The sequence below is a fragment of the Dioscorea cayenensis genome, chromosome 19, assembly GCF_009730915.1.
Source record: "Dioscorea cayenensis subsp. rotundata cultivar TDr96_F1 chromosome 19, TDr96_F1_v2_PseudoChromosome.rev07_lg8_w22 25.fasta, whole genome shotgun sequence".
Lineage (NCBI taxonomy): Eukaryota > Viridiplantae > Streptophyta > Magnoliopsida > Dioscoreales > Dioscoreaceae > Dioscorea > Dioscorea cayenensis.
This window is the reverse complement of record NC_052489.1, coordinates 3,102,342-3,124,120: the sequence shown is the minus strand read 5'-3', so window position 1 is coordinate 3,124,120 and position 21,779 is coordinate 3,102,342. Positions and strand designations below refer to the sequence as shown.

Here is a 21,779-nt window from a genome sequence, read left to right as displayed (position 1 = left end):
GAAAGGAGTGCAAGGAATATCTACACGCTGATGGGAAATACAGTTGTAAGTGGAGTTGTTGTTGCAGTTACAAAATCAGATCAAGGCAATCACTACAGAGAAGTTCAAGCATTGCTTGGACTTGATCAATGTCTCTAATGCTAAAGAGACATGACACTCAACCTATTTAGAAGATAAGAAGCTCCATGGTTCATATCTTCATGGGGTATATTCGCCAAGGTGGAGATTGTTGTGTATGGCTCATATACACAAGTAAACGAGCAGATGTGGGAACAGAGTGGAGTAGTGTGACAACATCTGTCATATTGTGGGAGCATCAATTTGATAGGTTGGGGTGCGGGGGCGTCCCTGCGGTAGGATACAAGGGTAATTTATATCTTGTTAGGATTATGATTTGATAATCTTGTAATTTGTATCCGGATAGGATTTATATCCGAATAGGTTTAGAATCTGGATATGTTTATGATCCAGATAGGGTTAGGATCCAAATAGGTTTGTATTTGGATAAATTTAGGTTTTACCTATAAATATTTGTAACCCTAGTATTTTGTCTCAACTGTGAGGAGAGACAAGTTAATAAGAGGATTACGGCTGCTTCACTCCCCGAGGACGTAGGCACATTGTCGAACCTCGTAAATCTTGTGTGTGTGTTTTTTTTATTATCTTATTGCTATCTTGATTTTCCCTGCGGATTCTCTATTTTTTCCAAGGTCGTCAGACCCGGCCCGGGCAATGACCCAGCTAAGCTCAGGGGTCAGGGGTCAATGGGTTGAACCGGGTCGAACCGGGGTTGAACCGGGGTCAATAATTAAATATAAAAAAAATTATAATAATTAATAATAAGCAAATATAATATTAAATCCATAATTATATTATAAAAATCTACTCAAATTTGATATTTAAATTGATAAATGACCTTATATCGATGAGAGTTTTCTAATTTTGTCATTTATTTTTTTACATTTTTTTAAATATTTACAAATTTAATATATTAATATATAATTATCGAACTTCTCTCGGTGTTATTTATTTATTTATTTGTTTATTGGTTGATTTTTGTTAAAAATAAATAAGAAATTTAATTCACTAATTCTTATATCTCAATTTAGTTTTTTTATTTTTGTTTTAAATTTTTCTTATATTTTTTTTATTTAATTAGAATACTTTTAATTTTATATTTTTTTATAATAAAATTACACTCATTTATTGTTTTATTTTTCTTAATAAATTAAATTTTTTTAGAAAGTATTTACATAATACATTAATATATTTTTATTTTTTTAAATGTTAATTTTTTTGTTGGTATATATATATATATATTGTAATTCTATTTATTGATTATAAATTATAAATTAATATTAATAAATATACACGATTTTGTGGTTTTTAATGAGAAAATAATAATAAATTATTAAATATTGTAAAAAAGAATTTAAAATTTGTGACCCGATTGACCCGGCCGGGTCAATCGGTTCTCGGTTGAACCGCCCGGGTCACCGGGTTTTTTAATACCCGGGCCGGCCACATGGCCGGTTCCCGGTTTTTCCGGTTGAATCGGCCGGGCAGGTTCGGGTCTGACAACATTGATTTTTTCATAACACTGTCTCATGCTTGAAATCTAAGCTTGATGAGCAGATGCAGTTTCTTGAAGAATTGCAAGGCTATATAAATATATATATATATATATATATATATATATATATATATATATATATGATCTGCAGGAGGAGGATATATGCCTGTCATTGTGTTTTGTGTAATAGTTTGTTAAGAGTTCAGTTTAATGCTTGAGATCAAAACTTGGAACATGCATGTGGTCTTATTCTTATTACAGATATATGTCCTTATTTCACGTCTTCTGTGTTCTGGTTCATATATATCATACATACAGATAGATATTCAATATCCTTCACTATATAGCTTTTGGTTTAACTGATCAAGCCCAACAAGCATCTTAATATATATATATATATATATATATATATATATATAGGTATATGTACTTTAATGAAGCTTTATTTACTCTCCCTCCCAGATGCCAGCAATGACTATTGACTCCATCTAAAGGACATCATTATACTTTTTAACCCCATTTTATACAAACTACTATTTATTTAGAAAGAGTGTACCGAAGAACTCAAAGCCAATTTCATTTCAAGGTAGAGGTCATCATGGCCATGAAATCATCCATGTCGATAAGCCCGTCAGCGTTCTTGTCCACCTGCCTGACCATTCTCTTGCAGTCCTCCAAGCTGCACCGCTCCCCGAGTTTCACCATCATTGCCATCACCTCCTCGGCGCTGATCCTCCCATCACCATTCTGATCAAACATCCAGAATGCACTCTGGATGTCACTCATCTTTATACCTTTGCGGTGCACTTCCATGAATTCCAAGAAGTCAATGTACCCATCCTTGTTCGTGTCTGCCACCTGCATCATTTCCTTCGCCTCCGCCTTTGGGTTCTCCTTCCCCAATGCCTCAAGCAATGCCTGTAGCTCACCAAGGGAAATCTTCCCGTCTTTATTCAAGTCAATCTTGTCAAACACCTGCCTCATCTCTTTTGTGTTTGGTCGGAAGGAAAGCAACAGATCAGAGATTTGCCTGTCTTTGATGCTCAGCCATTTCGTCCTCATCTTCTGCACGGGGAGTTTTTTGGAGAGATTGTGCTGAAAGTTCAGGATCCGCAGCTTGGACATTCTCAAAAGACAGTTCCCCAGTGGAAGGTGTTTCAAACCTAAATAACTGAATGAAAAGCAATGGGGCAACATCTTCTTATACATACAACAATAATAACCTTTGTTCCTGTCTACAATTAGTGCCTGGAATGAGATTCTGGTGTTCAGCAGAAAGTTTAGCATGTGTATTTGATGTCACAGTGAAACACAATGGAACAAGTCAGGGTTTGGAATGGAGTGTGTGGTAAACAGAGGAGAAGAATGAGAATCCCTTTCCCTGCACTTCTCTTTAATGGATTTCTATAAAAATAACCAATGATTTGGTGTGTGATAAGAGTGTTACACATGTAAACTTATTTTTAAATATAGATTATCAAGGGATACAATCAGGATGCAGGCCGCTAAATGAAAAAAAGCAATGCCTGTCAGAAAGGAACAATGAGATCAAGGTGGTTATCCATTGTCTAGATCCTCCATCACATCAATGTCCTTGCGGGTCGTAATTTTCTGCACATATCCTGGGCAAACAGACAGGAAATTACAATCATGTAATTGTTGAGAAGAATTTACAATGCGGGAATTTACATTAAAAAAGAAGTCCATGATATAACTCTTGCCAAAGAAATAAAAACATGCAAGCAAACACCCAAAATATAATAAGTACTCGGTTGTTCTCTGGCTAAGGATGAATGTGTGTTTATCCAGAAAGAAAAAGGGACAACAGCTAAATTAACCAATTTACTAGCAATGAACACTATTATTTCTGCATCAACTTCTATCACAAACAAAATTTCAGCAGAATGCCTTCTTCCATTTAAACAGCAGTGGAAGAAACATTTGCTCTCGGAAGGAAAAGTGGGAGTTCAAAGATGCTTGTCAAAAGGGAGAATTGAGGTTTGCAATTAGCTACAAGAATCTCAACGGCAACAATAAAAATAGTGGTATAGATCTAAGCTTTCTTAGAAACAAGGGCTTCTTAAGGGATATTAGCAACACCTGTAATGTAATATCAAGCTCTAATAATCTAGCTGCATGACCAATTATTACGGATGCTTTTGTGGGTAAGACTTATGAGAGACGTGGACCATGGGATAATGAGATCATAAGCTTCTAACATAGGAAGGAAGGCAAATAATTTCATTCCTAATTTGAAGAATCTGATTTTAAAGCAATATCGCCAAAGATAGGGATGAAGACAAACAATAATTTTATGCCTTTTAAATAGAGTTTGTTTTAGCAAGTATTTCAATTTCAATTAAGAGTCCTTAATTTCAGTCCTTAATTCTAGTTTCATAATTTCTCATGTAATCTCTATTTAAGAAGATGATTTGGGAGAATAAAGACAAGCTGAATTTGATTATATCTTTGGAGGTTTAAGTCTCTCTCCATCTTAACAGAGTCTAAAGTTAGGAGCTCCTTTCAACGAGTTCCATGGAAACACTTTCCCTGCAAAGTATTTCCTTGTATTCATTTTCCCTGCATTTACTTTCCCTGTAAAGTAACAATGTGTTTGGTATGAACCTTGAAAATTGCAATTGAAATACATGCAAAATGAATTCCTTTGTTTGTTATGAATAACCTTTCCATGCAAAGTTATGTTTATTCTCAATTTTACCCTTCAATGAATATCAATTATTTTAATTTTTACTATGTTTTAATTTTTCACATTAATCAATGGTTTATACATAAATAAATTAAGAAAATTGCTTATATACCCGGCAAAAGTAGATATTTAATTCTTGTTTTTCTATTATGAGAAATATGATTACCCAAACTTTATCCAAGAGGCACGGTTCCTATATGAATTTTGGCAATCTTTTTGTGGATAGATCTCACCTAAAGAAAAGGTATTGTGCATGTTTCTTTCAATGAGTTTTCAATAAGAATCTATTATCAATAAAACAATATCAAAGGTAATAAGAAAAGATTCTTTAAAAAATTACAAAAAATTTTATGACTTCCGAGATTGCCTTGCGCTATGGTTTTGAAAAGGAAGACGGTGGAGAAGTTCTTCGCTAAAGTTAGGGTTTTTAAAAAGAAGACAGGACAAAAAAGAAGAATTTTAATGTTAGAAAAGGGTGAAATTGGAATTTTACATGTCTCCCACTTTCCCACCCATGATGTAATTCGTTTCACACCCCCTCCCTCTGTGAATCCTTTTCATTGGTCAAAAGGAAAGTAATTACAATTTGACCATTACTTTACATGGTCTTTTTTTCAACCAAACATATGAAAGCTTTTCACAATCTCAACTTTCCAGAGAAAGTTGTTACTTTCCCCCATACCAAACGGGCCCATAGATTCGTCACGAGGAAGAAATCACAATAAAAGAAAGACGCTGGCATTTGAAGAGGATTTCCCAATTCATCACCCAATGACTCGATCCATAGCCCGAGAACATGACACCAATTTACTTGGGGTGAACTCAAGGTTGTTTTACCAAACTGCCTGTTCCTGGAACTTGCTATGCACAATAGCGACAGCAAATATGTTTTAAACCTTCTAAATCATGAGCAGCTGCACAACTTATTGGTTAGTTTTTAACTTGAGTTATTTGATCACATACCTGTGCTAGAATCATGCTTTGGACTAAGCAAGTTGGTGCACATTTACTGGAGAACCTTGCAAAATTCACAATTAAGACAAATCTAATAGAGCACCTCTTCAACTTTTGAGTTTTGACAATTGCTTACATAAAGTAAATATTTCTAACAGATTATTCGAACCAAGTGAAAATCTAAATTAGTCCAAGCTGTTCAATCTGGGATTGGTTTTTGATGCTGGACCAGTTAAGCTCAAGATGCCCTTCTTGGCCAAAGCCAAGCTCAATTTAAGCAGGAATCAATTCAAGCCAATATCAAGCTTATAGCTAGAGCGCTATAAGGCCACAAAAAGGCGTTCTCGCCACAGATCAGTTAGCAGAAAAATCTCCTTGATTTCCCTTGCTTCCCCATTCTTTGAGGTACCCATTGTTTAAAAAGGCGAACGAGGCGTATGCCTTGAGGCGCGCCTCAAGGCGAGGCGATGGCCGCTTGCCTCAAGGCGTACGCCCTCAAGGCGGTGGCCGCTTCCCTTGCTTGCCTCATAAAAGCAAAACGCCTCAGGTACCTATTTCTAAAACTTTTAATGGTGATTTGTAAGAGATTACCAACTCCCTCTATACTTTTCTTGATTGAAAATATCAATTATGAACTTTATTGAATATGATCCTCCCCTTTAGACAAGGATCCTAACAAAAGCATAAGAAATTTTTACCCAGAAAAATTACTCCTAAACAATGTGACAAAAGGATAAGAATCCTTATCTAAAAAACTACCTATCAAACAATTAGTTTTAAATAAAAAAAATCATAATGTTGCTTCCTAAATAATATATAAACATTAAAAATAAAACCTCTAAGCTCAGCAAAGTAAATCATTTAGTTGCATCTCTTTCTAATAAAAGCATTTATAACATTGCTCCCCTCCTAGGCTAAGAACTTGTCCTTAAGCTCGAATTCAAGAAAGGACTCCGAAGGTCGCAAGGAAAGAACACTAGGTGGGTTAGTTTGAAGTCTAGAACTACTCAAGTTTAGAACTACTCAAGTTTTAGAGTGCAAACTCAATCTTCATAAATCATATAATTCTACAATATCATCATCCTCATCATCTAAACTACCTTCAACTCCATCACTAGATTTAGGGTGCAACTTTTGCTTCCTCTTCAATTTTAACTAATTAATTAGTAAATCCATTAATTTACGCATTATTTTAAAAAAATAGCAATTGTACATTTAAATCACCTAGTTTTTCTCCCCAAAATTTATTTCCTTCCTTATATCACCTAGTTTTTCTCCTGTAAATTTATTTCCTTATTAGTAAGTGTGCCTTTTTAAATCCCAATTAACACTAATTGAAAGCATTAAATATAAGACTAATAGCTAAAAAAAAGAGCCTGGCAAAAAGCGCTCGGTTGGATTACCTCATTTAGGGCGCCTTGCCTTGGGGTATTAAGGCATTGGGGCCTCACCTCGCCTAAGCGCCTTTCTTTCTTTTAATAACACTAGTTTCTTGCAATGCTTTGCTGAGTAAGGTTCGTCACAAACACTGTCCTTTCACCTCGAAAGTCTCAGCTTTGGACAAGAGCCTTTTAGGGAGTGTAACAGCAAAACTTCCCACATAGGATGGTTGTTTTGAATTGTTGCTCGTCTTGTGTTTCTATTCTTGACTAGTTGCTGAAGATGGAGTAGTTTCTAGTGGTGTTGGAGCTTCTCATGTTATTTGAAGTCGTCTTAAACTGACATTTCTGCAATTAAGTGGTGATTTCCATTCAAAGGCTCGAGCCAAATTCATAATAGTAACCAAATTATGGGGAGTTTGCTTTTTCACATCCATCCTCAAAGTTTCCACTAAACCCATGGTCAACATGTCAACTTGTTGGTTTGTCTTTATTGAACTTGCGCTTGTAAGGAGTGTTTAAAATTGCCATTGATACTCTTCCACAGTTCCAATTTGCTTAAGGTTGATCAATTCTCCTAATGGATTACTTGTCAATTGGGCCCTACACCTAAGAAGGCAGTAGAATTTAAATTTGACCCAATTGTACCCAGGTTCCTCTTGTTCCAATCTATGATACTAGAGTTGAGCCTCTTCTGTCGTATAGAATGCGGCTAATACCACCTTGTCATTTTCCTCTGTCCGTTGGTTCATGAAAAACTATTCACATATGTATATCCATTCCAAAAGATCCCTAATTCCATTATAGAAAGGAAATTATAGCCTGCTGTATTTGGGAATGATCATAGCTCCTTGTGTAACAATATTATGCTCGCCGAATGATACCATCAAGGCTAATTTGTGGCTGTTTGTAGTTGCAACCCCTTCTGATCATTTCTCGATGCTGGAAAAGTGTAACTCCATCAAGCGCCTTAATTCTCGAATATCATCCTTATTGATCTCCTGCACCTCCTTGCTGGTTTACGTGAGCTTGTGCACAAGATTACAAACCCTAGTCATTAATTGCTCAAAGTCAACCATGATGCCAAGCTTTGATACCAATTTGTTATAGACTCACAAAAAGAATCTTGTCACGGGTCAATTTGTGAGAAAACCTCCCTGATTTCCCTTGCTTCTCCCATTCTTTAAAGTAGCTGTTTTTGAAGCTTTTGATTGTGATTTGTCAGAAATCACCAACTCCTTCTATACCTTTCTTGACTAAAAATATTGATGAAATTTTGTATTGAATATGATCCTCCCCTTTAAATAGACAAGGATCCTAGCAAAAGCAAAAGAATTTTAATCTAGAAAAACTACTCATAAACAATCGTCCTAACAAAAAGATAGGAATTCTTATCTAAAAAAACTACATAACAAGCAATCATTTCTAAATAAGAAATCAAATGTTACTTCCTAAATAACATAAAAACATTAAAAATACAATCCCTGAGGTTAGCTAAGACTGCTAAGTAAATCATTTAGCTATATCTCTCCCCAATAAAAGCATCCATAACATGAAGCCTAGTGTAACCCTCAGTCCTAAATGCAATAGATACTTTCACCATCAAACAGATAAAGGGCAAGAAACAATTCCAACCACATTCTCCAACAACTACCCTAGATGAATATGCAATCAAGCAAATTCAAAGAAATTAGGCATAAAGTATTTGAAGTATTAAGAAAATATTTGAGCATGGAATTTTTGCATGTTAATATTGTTGAATCACATATGCTCATTGATGGATCTTATAAACTAGGACCTAGGGACCATTTAAACTCAATAATGGATCTTATAAACTAGGAACCAGGACCATCTAAACGCTAGACATAGCAGATTCCCGGGGTGGGTCATTCTTTAAGGATGGTTCTCAACCCTTCCAACAGCGTCCATGAGCATTTGCTACTGTTTGCGCATGGTTTTCTTTGCCTCAAAAGATTTTGTTGACTAGTTTGTTCATGGCTGACCGGAAATTTGGCACCACATTTAGTCATGTCCATCCAATATTCAACCCCAAGAAAGAGTTCCACTTGAACTTGTCCAAGATTAAAATAATAAATTTGCATTTTCCTCATATGAACACATCAGAGAGCCCAAATTGGAAAAGGAAGAAGCCCCATTATAATCACTTCACAAAAGTTAGGTCTCAAAAAAGAACCATATAACCATGAAGGTCATTGAAATCCATATTTAAATATTCTCCAAATATCAATTTTTTCATTGTCAACAAATCACTTTGTACATCTTTATTCCTATCCACATTAGCCATTATCTACTATGCTTGACAACTACATCCAAGAAAGCATGATTGAATGTTTAAGAAAAATTACAGAAGCAAGATTTTCCTTTCATGAACTTGCCACCAATTGTCAAGGAAACCAGACTAGGTTTGGATAAGGCTCAACCAAACTTCACCAAGAAGGTAAGCAAACCCACTTATAATAGGAGACCTTGAATCCCACTCTCACACACTCATGTGCATGCCAGCTTATAAAACATCCAATTTTAACTGTAAAAATGACAGTACGCAAAGAAACACATGCATTCACATCGCAGAAGTCTACTTGATGAGGCATACAAGCATGCAATATTAATTACTGCTTACAAATTTTCCTCAAGGTAATTACTACTCTCACGAATGATATAATTAAATTTCCAGATTAGAAATTCTCCTAGCTCTCGTATCATTAATTCTTTCTTGAAACAGGTGACACTTTGCTCTTGCACCTTTCCTTAAGCAACTCCCATTGAAACAGACCGGACTACAAATAAATCACCCTTCAAGGATGATATTTAAACCTCAACATCCATTTCTTCATACCTACGTAGAACATATCTTCTTCTTAGCACTAACTTTTGTCTGGTACCTAGTTTTCATAACTAGTTCTTCAAAAGCAATATTACTAAACACAATCAAGAAAATTCGTGAATGTATCAAAATTACCAAGCAATCCAACTCCTCTTGATTGCAAAAGCAATATATTATCTAGCTTAAACTAAGCAAGGACACAATCAAGCACAAATAGTGCAAATCTATGGAACAATTTCACAAGGTACAATATCAAGACTAGGAAAGTGCATTATTAACAAAGCAGGATTTGATGAGTTCCACATGAATCACACATTTAATACAAAAATTAATCATTGAAGCATCTGACTAGAAGCAAAATCAAAATTTACAACGATGGTACTACAGAACAAGAGAATTTTGCCCAAACAGTTGAAAATAAGCACATTTAATCTTGAAATATAAATTAATCTATGAATCAAACAAGCGAGTAAAATAAAAGGGAAAAATTATAAATTAAACAATCAAAGAAAACAAGAAACATTACCAATTCCCATGCAAGGAACGCACTTGCAGATGGTCTCCCGCCCCTTCTTGCTATAATAGCTAACAAAACCAGTCCCTTGGCAACTCCTACATTTCCCCGTCCACTCATAAACCACTTCCTTACAATCCTTCACAACAACAAACAACAAAATCAAGTCAAAACAAGTAAATTTCCGAAAACCAAAAGCCCTAGAGAACAAAAACCTCAATTTCAGGGTCGCATTGGAGGCGCCGATCAATCTCCTCCGGAGAAACAGGGGAGGTACCCGGGAATGTCATGGGAAGAGGAAGGGCATCAGAGTCATTAGCGAGGTAGCTCTCTCTGTTCCTCGACCACCACCACCATTTCTTCTTCTTACCGTTATTGTTCTTGCTCTCATCACCGGCGTTGGCGTTGGCTCTGACTCCAGGAGCGCGGTTTTCTTTAGGGCTAAACCAATCTGGAGTTGAGGCAGCACCGGAGGCCTCAGACGCAGCGCGGCAGCGGAGGCGGGAGGGAGGGAAGAGGATGAGGGAAGGGGGGAGCTTAGGCTTTGGGGGGATGGCGAGGATGAGGTTGGGATGAGTGAGAGACATTGGAGAGGAGTTAGGAGCTCGGAAGGGAGAGGAGAAGAGAGAAGAAGAGGGAGCGATGCATCGTTGTCCTTATGCTGTTCGACGAAATGCGTGAATGAGCGTGGGGGGAGTAGTAACAGTAGTTACCGAGCGCGCGATGGGCGTGGTGGGGCGAGGAGAGCAGTGCGCGCGCGCGCGCGCGCATTGAAATCGTTTGGCACGTGATTGAATTTTTTGGGCGATATAATGAATTTCAACCGTACGATTACATTATTGATCATCGGGAAGAACGAATCTCGAGGCGACGAATCACGCGGTTTTGAAAAGAAGGCCAAAAGCAGAGTGTTTTTGATCTCTTCTTTCTTGAGATCTGTTAGGGTTTCAAAGCACCCTCTGATCTCGGTCCGACCTCTCGCCCACCCCACCGATCTAGGGTTTTCTCGCCAGCGATGACGGCCGCCGCCTCGAATCCTGCTTCGAGTGAGCCGCGCTATGCACCTGATGATCCCTCGCTGCCGAAGCCATGGAAGGGACTCGTCGATGGAAGCACTGGGTATATTTATTACTGGAATCCAGTCACCAACGTCACCCAGTATGAGCGCCCGGTGCCGGAGCAGCTTCCTCCGCCGCCGTCATCGCTCCCTGCTATCCCGCCGAAGTCGGTTAGCTCGTCAGTTCAGGTCTTTGACCCCCCGCCGCCGGCGGGAGGGGGTGGTTCCGCACGCCGTGGAGGACATGAGGATGATGGCCGGCACTCCGGCCCTCGGGGTCATCAGGTACATGGATTTTATTTCCTCTAGATGATATCTTTTGAAGTATGATATTGGGTTTTTTATTGAGGAGTTTTGGGTAGTGGACTGCAGATCATCATCTGCGTACTTTGCTGTGGATTTATATTGAAAATTGCTTCTCTTTTTCTTGTGGCATGCCCATTTGGATATTTGATTTATTTGGTACTCTTATGAATGGAGACACCTTGTTAGCAGCTCATTTGGGAACTATCCCTTGGGTTTATGTTGAAAATCACTTTTTTAATAGCATGCATTATATGATTTTGTTGTTATTGTAGTTATTATATTAATGATGTCCAAATTTTAGATACTGTGATGGTAATATATTTAGTCACTTGACTGCGTGTTGGTAAATTGTTCTTTATTGTGATCTTTAGATGGGGCTTATTATAACTGAATTATTGCTATGGTACATACGATGCTAATTGGCTGTTACTTTATGAGTTTTTCTTAATAATAACTGTGTATAAAGATCTGAAGGTAATGGATTGGTTTCAGCTGTCTAATTTCGTAGTAGTTTTGTGACATGTTTTTAAGCAATCTTAACCTCTAAAACAATCTTTTGTGTTGTTTGATGGGATTGAGATCTAATAATGCTGACCTGATGAAGCTTTAAGATATAATCTGGTTTATGCTTCATCAAGATCATCTTTATTCATAGCCTTCTGAGCATGCAGCATGCATGCTGACTGTTTCCTCTTGGCAATGATGATTATAATTTTGTATGAGTTTGTCTGTTATTATTCATAACTGTTGTGATTGCGATCTTCTTTTCTGAATTCAAACACTTGTTAAGTGTTGCACTTATGATTTTACTTTGTTGCCTGATTACAATCTATGATGCCATTTCAGTACCTGGGTAACAAGGGTGGTGGCTCCCATATAATGAGTGGTCCTACCAATGTTGGGCTTGACTCATCAATTGCCCACGGACGTGGGCATGGCGCGCCAAGCTCAAGGGTAACTGGCCGAGGACGTATCTCAAGTGATTCAAATGGTGGTATCGCGGCAGATATCTACCGTCGTCAGCATGAAATTACCGTCACTGTATGTGCATGCCAACTTTTGAGTACTGGAGTTTTTGTCCTTTATCCTATATTATTGGTTCTACTTTTATCCTTCGTTTCTGCCATTTCTGTTGGATTAACTTGTTCAAGTTTTTTTTTTTTTGGGGTGAAATGTTCATAGCTGTTTCTTGTTATTTCAAAATAAAAAGGGCTAGAAACCATTGGTTGATTGTGGCTGTCCGCTTAAACTAAGTTAGATGGAAGTGGCTATGTCTCAAAACTCATATGGTATACAGCATTAGGCTTATCAACTATAATCAATTGATCTGATAGAATAATTCCTTTTTTCATGTGATTTCATCTTCATACTTCTCCTGGTATACAGTGTAACTAAAAGCGCTAGTTGCCTTTAAAGCGCTAAGACTTTTTATTACCTAAGGTGAGAGGCGCCATAAAAGGCGCACGCCGAGTGAAATAAAGTGCTAGTTAATAAATAACTTATATATATATATATATATTTATAATCTTTGGAATAAGTTAAGTCAAGCAAAGCAAAAAATAAATTCAAATAGAGCATAACATAAAGTCAAGCAATACACTTCCTAGAAATCTAGAACTACTCAAGTTTTTAGAAGTGCAAATTCTATCTTCATAAGTCATCTAATTCTACAATATCATCATCCTCATCATCTAAACTAGCTTCAACTCCATCACTAAATTTAGAGTACAACTTTTGTTGCCTCTTCAATTTTCTCTAATAAATTAGTTGATCCCTTAATTTACTCATTTTTTAAAAAAATTGCAATTGTACACTTAAATCACCTAGTTTTTTCCCCTAAATTTACTTCATTCTTTATTAGTAGGTGTGCCTTTTAAAATCGTCTAGTTTTTCGCTAAATTTATTTATTTATTTCTTTATTAGTAGGTGTGTCTTTTTAAAATCACCTAGTTTTCCTCCCCTAAATTTATTTTCTTCCTTATTAGTAAGTGTGTCTTTTTAAAAATCCCTATTAACACTAATTGAAAGCATTAAATATAGGTTGAATTTGATTGAAAGCATACTATTATAGTTCTACCATGTTCTGAAACAAATTGATAATTTAATTTATGATTGATAGATTATTGGAAGATCAGATATATCCATGACTTTCCTTTGTTTGTTTGTTTCAATTACAGCTTGTGTTTTAGTGTAAAATTGACCATTCTATCTTTGACTTTAAAGTGTAACATTTGGTGTTGTCTTTCCTGAAACATTATTCCAGGGAGAAGACATTCCGGTTCCATACATGACATTTGACACTACAGACTTCCCTTCAGAAATTCTAAGAGAGGTATTTATTGGCCATTCTTCTGTTGACCTTTAACTTATATGCATTTGGCTATATTAAAGCTAATTTTTAGTGATTACTGGTGGTGTCAAAGATCAATAAATTATAGTGTATTTCCATTGGACAAGGTTCAATTTGATTTCAGCCTCATTTGCATTTGTCTTTCTTTCCATCCTGTACTATCGCAGGTGCGATATTTGCTCCCGGGAGGAGCTAATGTCGTACGCTGCACCACTTTGTGCTGCGCTCATCCCCTGCTAATGTCGTACGCTGCACCACATTGTGCTGCACTCATTGGGGATGCCTCCATATAGATGGAGCCCTCCACGATGGACCAATTATGAAAAGGGCTTTCTGAGAGTGAGCAGTCCATGGCTGGGCCTGCTGAGGGTGCTTTGGTTCAGCCTGCTGCTTGGTCCAAACAAATGAAGGCCCTTTTTCTTGCTCAAGTTTGCATGCTGTTTCAGGCCACCCTCTATGTGGAGGAGCTAATGTCATCCGCTGTGATTTGCCGCCCTTGTTAGGGGTGCTTGCATAGTTGGAGCACACGTGGACCCTTGTTGTGAAGGCTTTCCTAGTCACCTTCTAATGGCTGGTCCAGCTGTCGGTGATTTGGTTTCAGTCAGCCACTTGGTCCAAGCGATAAGGCATTTCCGTGCTTCAGCTTGCATCTGCAAGCAACTGGCTGAGGGATTACTTCTTCTGACATTAGCTAAACTCCTTTTTACTAAACCAAAGAAGAAAGGAGGAAGAGTGGTAGCAGAATGGAAATTTAGAGTAGTATGTTGCTCATGAGAATTGCAAATCTTTTCCAGGTACATCATGCAGGCTTTTCTGCTCCCACACCAATCCAAGCTCAGTCATGGCCTGTTGCTCTAAGTGGTCGTGATATTGTTGCTATTGCAAAAACAGGGTCTGGGAAAACTTTGGGTTATCTCCTTCCAGGATTCATGCATATCAAACAGCTCAGGAACAATCCCAGAATGGGCCCAACAGTGTTGGTACTATCACCTACAAGGGAACTAGCTACACAGATACAAGAGGAAGCAATGAAGTTTGGTAGATCATCCAGGATTTCATCTGCGGTATGCTCACTATTTCTCATGGTTATTCTTGTTGGATATATCCATTGATTACAAGCTATATTAACATTAGATACTTGATTCATGTTTAGATTGCATTGCTTTTATTGATAGATTGGCCATCAACTAGCTGGTGGTTTATATCGTCTGAGATAAACACACATTGTAATTAAATGTTAAAATAAGTGAATATACTTCTTTCCATCTATAAACAAATGGCATGTATTGTTTAGGCTCTAGTTCATGTACTAAAATGAATTTTCTTTTTTGCATTGTTACTTTGCATGATTTGGCATTTTTGATAGTTCAGATCTTTTATTATTATTATTTGATTTTGAAAACGACAAAAAGTTGATTGGTCAACATGTATCTGTCCAGAGGATAATTTAATGATTTTAAATTCTCTTGGATCGGATTTAATATTCTTTATCTTAATTTACACCATTGTACACTTCTGCACTTTCAAGTTAAAACCAATTGCACCTGCTGTTAATTTTTATGTTATTGTGGTGTCATGCTTTTTATGGATGACCGGTGAAATTATGTTTTATATGTTCACCTTTTGTATTATTTGCTGTTAACTTGTATATGGTTTTTGTGTGGTTCAAGTGCTTATATGGAGGTGCTCCAAAGGGTCCTCAATTGAGAGATATTGATAGAGGTGTTGATGTTGTGGTCGCAACTCCAGGAAGGTTGAATGATATTTTAGAGATGAAAAGAGTGAGTCTTAGGCAAGTTTCTTATCTTGTACTTGATGAGGCTGACCGTATGCTTGACATGGGATTTGAACCGCAAATACGAAAAATTGTAAAAGAGATACCAGCTCGGCGTCAAACTCTTATGTTCACTGCAACATGGCCTAAGGAGGTCCGGAAAATAGCTGCAGATTTACTTGTTAATCCTGTTCAGGTTAATATTGGCAACATTGATGCACTTGTTGCAAACAAAGCTATTACACAGGTGTGGATGGATACAACCTTTTACTTCTGATTCAAATTTGATTGCTGGCGCTAGCTCTTAAATATTTCCACACATCTGGCCTTGAGAACATCATAGAAGGATTTGTTTATGATGGTTTTTGTTTTTTTGTTTTGCCATTTCAGTACATAGAAGTTATTACACCCATGGAAAAACAGAGGCGGCTTGAGCAGATTCTTCGATCACAAGAACCTGGCTCTAAGGTGATAATATTCTGCTCAACCAAAAGGATGTGTGATCAACTAGCTAGAACGCTCACTCGGCAGTTTGGTGCTGCTGCAATTCATGGTGATAAATCTCAGAGTGAGAGAGATTGGGTTTTGAACTCTTTTCGAACTGGGAAGTCCCCCATTCTTGTTGCTACTGACGTTGCTGCTCGTGGTTTGGACATAAAAGATATTAGGTTATAAAATCTAATGTCTTCTCTTGGTGTTTCCTGTCTCAGATTTGTTGCATTGAGCTTACCTGATAACTCAAATTCCTGCTGCTACAGGGTGGTTATCAACTATGACTTCCCCACTGGTGTTGAAGACTATGTTCACAGGATTGGAAGGACAGGTAGAGCTGGTGCTACTGGAGTGTCTCATACATTTTTTTGTGAGCAGGATGCAAAGCATGCATCAGATCTTGTGAAAGTTCTGGAGGGGGCCAACCAACGTGTTCCTTCTGAGTTAAGAGACATGGTAGCCCGTGGGGGGTTCGGAGGTAAGTTACGGCGCTGGGGTCCCACTTCTAGTGCTCATGATGGGGTGCGTTCACATCTTGGTACCTACGGTGGAAGAGGCGGACGGGATCCTCCGCCCTCATTCACTAGATTAGATGGCAATCATGGTGGTCATGCACGATCATCCCCACCACGTGAAAGGTACCTGAGTTTTTAATTTTCTTTACTTTCTGAAACACATTAATCAAACTGTTTGAATGAATGTATCAATCAAACATCTTTTGAGCAGCCCATCCACTTAGGATTAAGGGTTTAATCTCTTGATTACTGATGATTAGTGTGAAGCAGCTTTACATTACTAATTTAGTTCAAACCCTCGCTGTTTCTTTGTAGAAGACATCTACAAAGAAACAGCGAGGTGCATTTTAGCCTAGATACTTATTCGCCAATTTTACACTTGTGGTCTATTGCACATATTTGTTTCTAAAATAATCCCAATGACCCTAGTGATGTGTGATAAATATTGTCAGATATGATCGAGCTTATCATGATGGGCGTGAGCGTGACCTAGTTACACGTGGCCGGCATGACACAAAGGGCAGTGCTGTTATGGTTGATTACAGGGCTGGAGGTAGAGGCCACAGCCGAAGCAGGAGTCCACACAAGGGTTATAATGGATGGGGCAATGGCCGGAAACGTAGTCGCAGCCACAGCCCATATAAGAATCACCATGGTCATAGCCACAGTAGGAGCAGAAGCCGTAGTCCAATGCACAAGCAATCACCACCAAGAAGGGGACCACCTCCAATGGATCATCTTACTCGAGGCACCATCGATTCACCTCCACCACAACGGACTTCACCAGCGAATAATGTGGCGAAGAGAGAACATCAACCTGATCACATGCAAGGTTCGCGGTGGGATAGATCCCTTCCACTGCACAGGCACAAGAGTGAGTGTTCTCCTCACCACCATAATGATGCTCAAGGCATGGTTTCCAATGGCCTTGCACTCCGACAAGATTCTTCGCATTACAATGGTGAAGAAGAAGAGGAAGGCATGATTCCTGCCGATGAGGAGGGTATGATTCCTCCTGAGGTTGATAACGGGGCTTGAGTTTTCAAATCGGAGCCCAAGAACTATTATATCCATTCAAATACTATTTCTCTAGCATTATTATATGTCTGATCCATTAATCATCTGTTGTTATTGATCAAACTTCAACAGTAAGTTTACATAGAACTCCTTTGCCACCTCATTGCAGAAAAAGGGTGTGCATGGTGGTGATCATAATGAAGATGTAAAATTTCTTGATTTTAAGTTCTGAAATTAGAGCATTAAAAAAACTTGTTTAAGAATGGTTTTTTAACTGAAGGAAATAAGATGCTTTTTTGAGTATTTCTTGCCTTGTTCACAATCACTAATAGTTATGGAGCGTATATGCAATGAATTTAAGCTCTTTTTCACCGTCAAGATTGGCTAATTAAATAATTATATGTCCTGGTATGGCACATGTCACATGACGTAATAAACTCACAAGCAGCGAATATCCGCAGAAAAAAGTATATAACAAAAAGATCAAGATTCTAATTTTTCAAAACAGCATATGTATGATCCTAGTTGCACAGATAGCTCAAAAATAGTGCCTTCACAAGCTGTCTAATAAGAATATTATTTACTTTGAATATGATGCTTTGGTTATATATACGCTTTGGAAGTAACGAGAAAAACAAAGCACACACCAAAACCTTTGTCTTCTTCACAAAATCAACAAAACAACCCTTGAGGATTTTGTACTCCAAACCAAAATCATTTGAGGGATCAAACAAAAAGATAAAGCTGTCAAACCTGTCAACAATGTTTTCAAAAGTAAAGCAACAAAATCATTCAATAACGTTAATAAGCTCTGAACAGCAATTATGTTGAAGCAGAATCCAAGTGAAGATGTCTGACACTAATACACTATAAACCTTCACTTACAAAGAGGTCAAGAAAACAAAGAAACACAGCATGCATGATACTTGCTTCAATGTAAACAGGCAATTTACATAAACATGCAACACTAGTCATAGTTTTCATGAAAGAAAGCAGAGAAGTTACAAGTAGGAAGTCTATGATCGGTTTTAGAGATAGTACTAGTATGGCAAGCATTAGCCGGTTCTTAGTCGCAAGCGGTAGCCTGTTTTTTAGTTGGAATACGGCAAATCTTGGTAGGAGATGATAAGCGAAGAGATTTAGAAACCACCAACAAGCAGTAGCAAAAACAGTACAATCCATCCTTATGGCGATGGCGGCCAATCAAATGCAGAATAGGCTTCATTAAAGCCACCACCATAGAATCTTACTTCCAGCCCTTGCAATCCATGCTCGTCATCCCACACACCATCATCATCACTTTCTCCTTCATAAACTCCGACCCCATCATCCATAAAATCCCATGAGTAATCAGAAGAGTCAGAATAGTCTGAGCAATCAGACCAGAAATTCCTCTCGAAACAGTCAACTATATTCGGTCCCAGCACCTTTAGCCCGGTGAACTTCTCTCTGAGAAGTTTCTCATCGATATTAATCTCCCAACAACCCCGCACGTCCAAGAACTCGAGGTTAGTGCATCTCGTGAGTATCTCGAGAACTCCTCTGGTGGTGAGGAGCAGGTATGCCATCTCAAGGTGCCGAAGCTTCGGCATTGTACAAGCTATTGCATATGCTTCATCGTCTTGGCAAACTTTGTCCGCCACCTCCAATGGGTGCATTGCACGCCGAAGCCCTATGAGAGACTTGCACTGCTTTCCAAATGCCTCAAGAGCACGGGAACCTATCCGCTTACAGTAGCTCAAATCCAGGAAAGTAAGGTTGCATAATCTCCCTGCAACTTGTTCTACTATGGGATCGCTTATTTCACTTCTTGGGAGCTCTAAGGACCGAAGAGAACCAGCACTTGCAAAAGAAAAAGCAAAGCACAAGCATAGAAAGAAAAAACCGACATTAAGCATAAAGTAAGTGTATGTAGTACTAATCTCCATTGTAAAGCAAGATTATAAGAAAAGGCAAACATGACATGATTTATAACATACCAACATGAAGTAATCCTAAAGAAAGGTCGGAGAGGGTAATGAATCAATTTTGATAGATCTCAAGACACCAAAAAAATAGAAATAAGGAAAAATAACAATTAAAAGAACAAAAGGTCCAATAAGTTATTTTCTAATAAATAGCTACTAAGTAGCTCTTCTTTCCAAAAATAAAAAAATAAAAAAAGGTCCAATAAATGTCTCTTGAAACAATATGACATATGGAAAAATCTCCATTCACAACCAAATTCAAAACTATTTCAAAAGAAAACAAATGTTTTTCAGACCAAAACAAACTTAACTCAAAATTATGATGCATAGAATGCAAAAATCAAAGAAAGAAAATTCTACAGAGGATTAGAATGCGACTCTAATAATAAGCTTAGATTTGCAACTAAACTACGTAAAGATAGATACATTGACCCACAGATGAACTGTTTTCGAGCAAGCAACTCAGACTAATAAGCTACTTTCACATTCAACCAGTTTGTCCTAAAAGGCCGTGATGAAACACTAAACATACAACTCACAAGAACAAGCAATGAGCTCAACCATTAAATGAATTCTTAAAACGAATACAGAGAAGTGATCTAATCCAGTCAATGATCCCACTTACTGGTTGGCGATGAGGGAAAAGATCGACTCATTAGAGAGCCCAGAGACACTGAGTTTACGGAAGGAGCCGCAGCTGCGGCTAATGAGCATTTGAAGCATACGATCCAGCTGATCAGACTTGCATCGCTGGCTCCATTCCTCGATATTGATCTCCTGCCAGCAGTACGGGCCGGCAACCGCCCTCCCCCAAGATTTACAGACCCTTGGGATTACAGTCAAGATCTCTTGAAGGGGGAGGTTGCGAAAGATCAGTCCAAGTGCATCAGGGATCAGTTCCTCCCAACCCCTAAACTCACCATTTTCCCCCATACTCCTGTAAACCTCTGCACAAGGAAACCAAGATCAATCACAAAGAATTCAATTAAAGAATTAGAATGCAAGGCAAGGAGCGATTATAGATAACAGGAGGGCAAACAAGAAGAAAAACATGAATGATCTAAATAGCATGTAAAGGAATGTTCTTTGTATAAATTATAAACAAACATGAAAAAGACCAAAAGCCAGTTAAAGATGAAGATCAAATGAAGGTAATGCAGAAGATTCAATGAATAGCACATACACATACATGGATGTACAGCACAAAGGGCTGGGCTTTGGATGGTGGCGTTCCAGAGCATATTTGGAATAAGAGTGAAAAATGGAGGCACATAAGAAGTAATGGCTACCAAAGAAAGGTTTCAAGTAGGACAATGATGCAAGTCTTGTTGAAAAAAGAGGCATCGAGACTGATAGTTGGCAGAAAATAAAGAGGAAAGTTGCTTCTTTGTGAGTAATTGAGCTAATGGAAGGCAATCCAAGAGGGGAAATCATCCAAAATGGAAAAAGAAGTGGAGATTGTGAGAAAGCACATGTGAGCAAGCTTCCATTGAGATGAGAAAAACCCCCAAAAAGAGAAAGAAACCAAAAAAATTCATCAGAAAACAGTAAAGATTCAGATACCACACACATACACAATGGGTAAATAAGAAAAGAAAGAAAGAAAGATGAGATCTTTGAACAAAACCATAAGAAAATTTCCATGTGAGAAAAGGAAAAATTGCTCCTTTCTCCCAAATTCCAGCTGCTTATCAATTGAAACTCAGAAAACAAGAGATCCAAACAGCTCCACAACACTAGATAATCAAAAAGCTATCAACTTTGAGCAAAATTTTAAAATAAAAAAGAGGGATTCATCAAATAAGAGTGGGAGTATGAATTGATACCCAAAACGGAAGGAAAAGAGAGCACTTTGATTCGATACCTGACTTAGATCTGCGGCAAAGAAACCACAAGAAAGAGAGAAAGAGAAAGATTTATATAAATTATATATATATATATTTTTTATTTAATTTATATATAATATTTATATAAATATATAAATATATATTAAATTTATTCTAGAGAGAGAAAGGGATGAAATTGTGTAGAGAGAGAGAGAGAGAGGCCACCAAACCAGCCAAGAAAAAAAAACAAATGGGAAAAAAGCACAGCAAAAGGAACAGAAGACGGCAAAAGAGAACCATTAATAAAAGAATTGAATTAAAAAGTAATAATAATTTGAGAAAAAAAGAAATTGATATTTTGGTGGAAAAAAATTTCAACTTTTATTTTATTTTAATGATTTTTTTTTTCCTCTCTATCATTGATTGCAAAGTGTTACAGAATAAAATAATGGAATTTATTGCTCATAGACCAGTTCAGGTTATATATAAAAAAAATATTATGG

The 21,779-nt window shown here is 37.5% G+C and overlaps 4 protein-coding genes across 7 annotated transcripts; 1 reads left to right on the top strand and 3 right to left on the bottom strand.

Moving 5' to 3' along the window:
• Positions 1-2,018: 2,018 nt before the first annotated feature.
• LOC120249929 (calmodulin-like protein 30) lies at positions 2,019-2,754 on the bottom strand. The gene is made up of 2 exons (XM_039258639.1): positions 2,604-2,754; positions 2,019-2,491 (listed from the first exon to the last, which is right to left on the bottom strand). The coding sequence occupies exons 1-2, from the start codon at positions 2,622-2,624 to the stop codon at positions 2,150-2,152; spliced, it is 363 nt and encodes a 120-aa protein (XP_039114573.1). The 5' UTR covers positions 2,625-2,754; the 3' UTR covers positions 2,019-2,149.
• Positions 2,755-3,057: 303 nt separating this feature from the next.
• On the bottom strand, positions 3,058-10,738 carry LOC120249928 (protein disulfide-isomerase SCO2). Its single transcript, XM_039258638.1, has 3 exons — positions 10,188-10,738; positions 9,985-10,111; positions 3,058-3,195 (listed from the first exon to the last, which is right to left on the bottom strand). Exons 1-3 carry the CDS (start codon positions 10,557-10,559, stop codon positions 3,131-3,133), a joined length of 564 nt encoding a protein of 187 aa, XP_039114572.1. The 5' UTR covers positions 10,560-10,738; the 3' UTR covers positions 3,058-3,130.
• Positions 10,739-10,892: 154 nt separating this feature from the next.
• On the top strand, positions 10,893-17,712 carry LOC120249927 (DEAD-box ATP-dependent RNA helicase 14-like). The gene is made up of 8 exons (XM_039258637.1): positions 10,893-11,314; positions 12,182-12,376; positions 13,599-13,667; positions 14,480-14,749; positions 15,356-15,706; positions 15,850-16,127; positions 16,218-16,589; positions 16,919-17,712. Exons 1-8 carry the CDS (start codon positions 10,988-10,990, stop codon positions 17,502-17,504), a joined length of 2,448 nt encoding a protein of 815 aa, XP_039114571.1. The 5' UTR covers positions 10,893-10,987; the 3' UTR covers positions 17,505-17,712.
• Positions 17,713-18,274: 562 nt separating this feature from the next.
• Positions 18,275-21,412, bottom strand: LOC120250010 (F-box protein FBW2). Of its 4 annotated transcripts, none has more exons than XM_039258740.1 (3): positions 21,315-21,412; positions 20,076-20,397; positions 18,275-19,325 (listed from the first exon to the last, which is right to left on the bottom strand). In XM_039258740.1, exons 2-3 carry the CDS (start codon positions 20,381-20,383, stop codon positions 18,668-18,670), a joined length of 966 nt encoding a protein of 321 aa, XP_039114674.1. In that variant the 5' UTR covers positions 20,384-20,397; positions 21,315-21,412; the 3' UTR covers positions 18,275-18,667. The 4 variants fall into 4 exon arrangements, with proteins under 4 accessions (XP_039114674.1, XP_039114675.1, XP_039114676.1 ...); XM_039258741.1 differs by having other exon boundaries at positions 21,277-21,394; XM_039258742.1 differs by lacking the exon at positions 21,315-21,412 and adding an exon at positions 20,640-20,838.
• Positions 21,413-21,779: the final 367 nt, after the last annotated feature.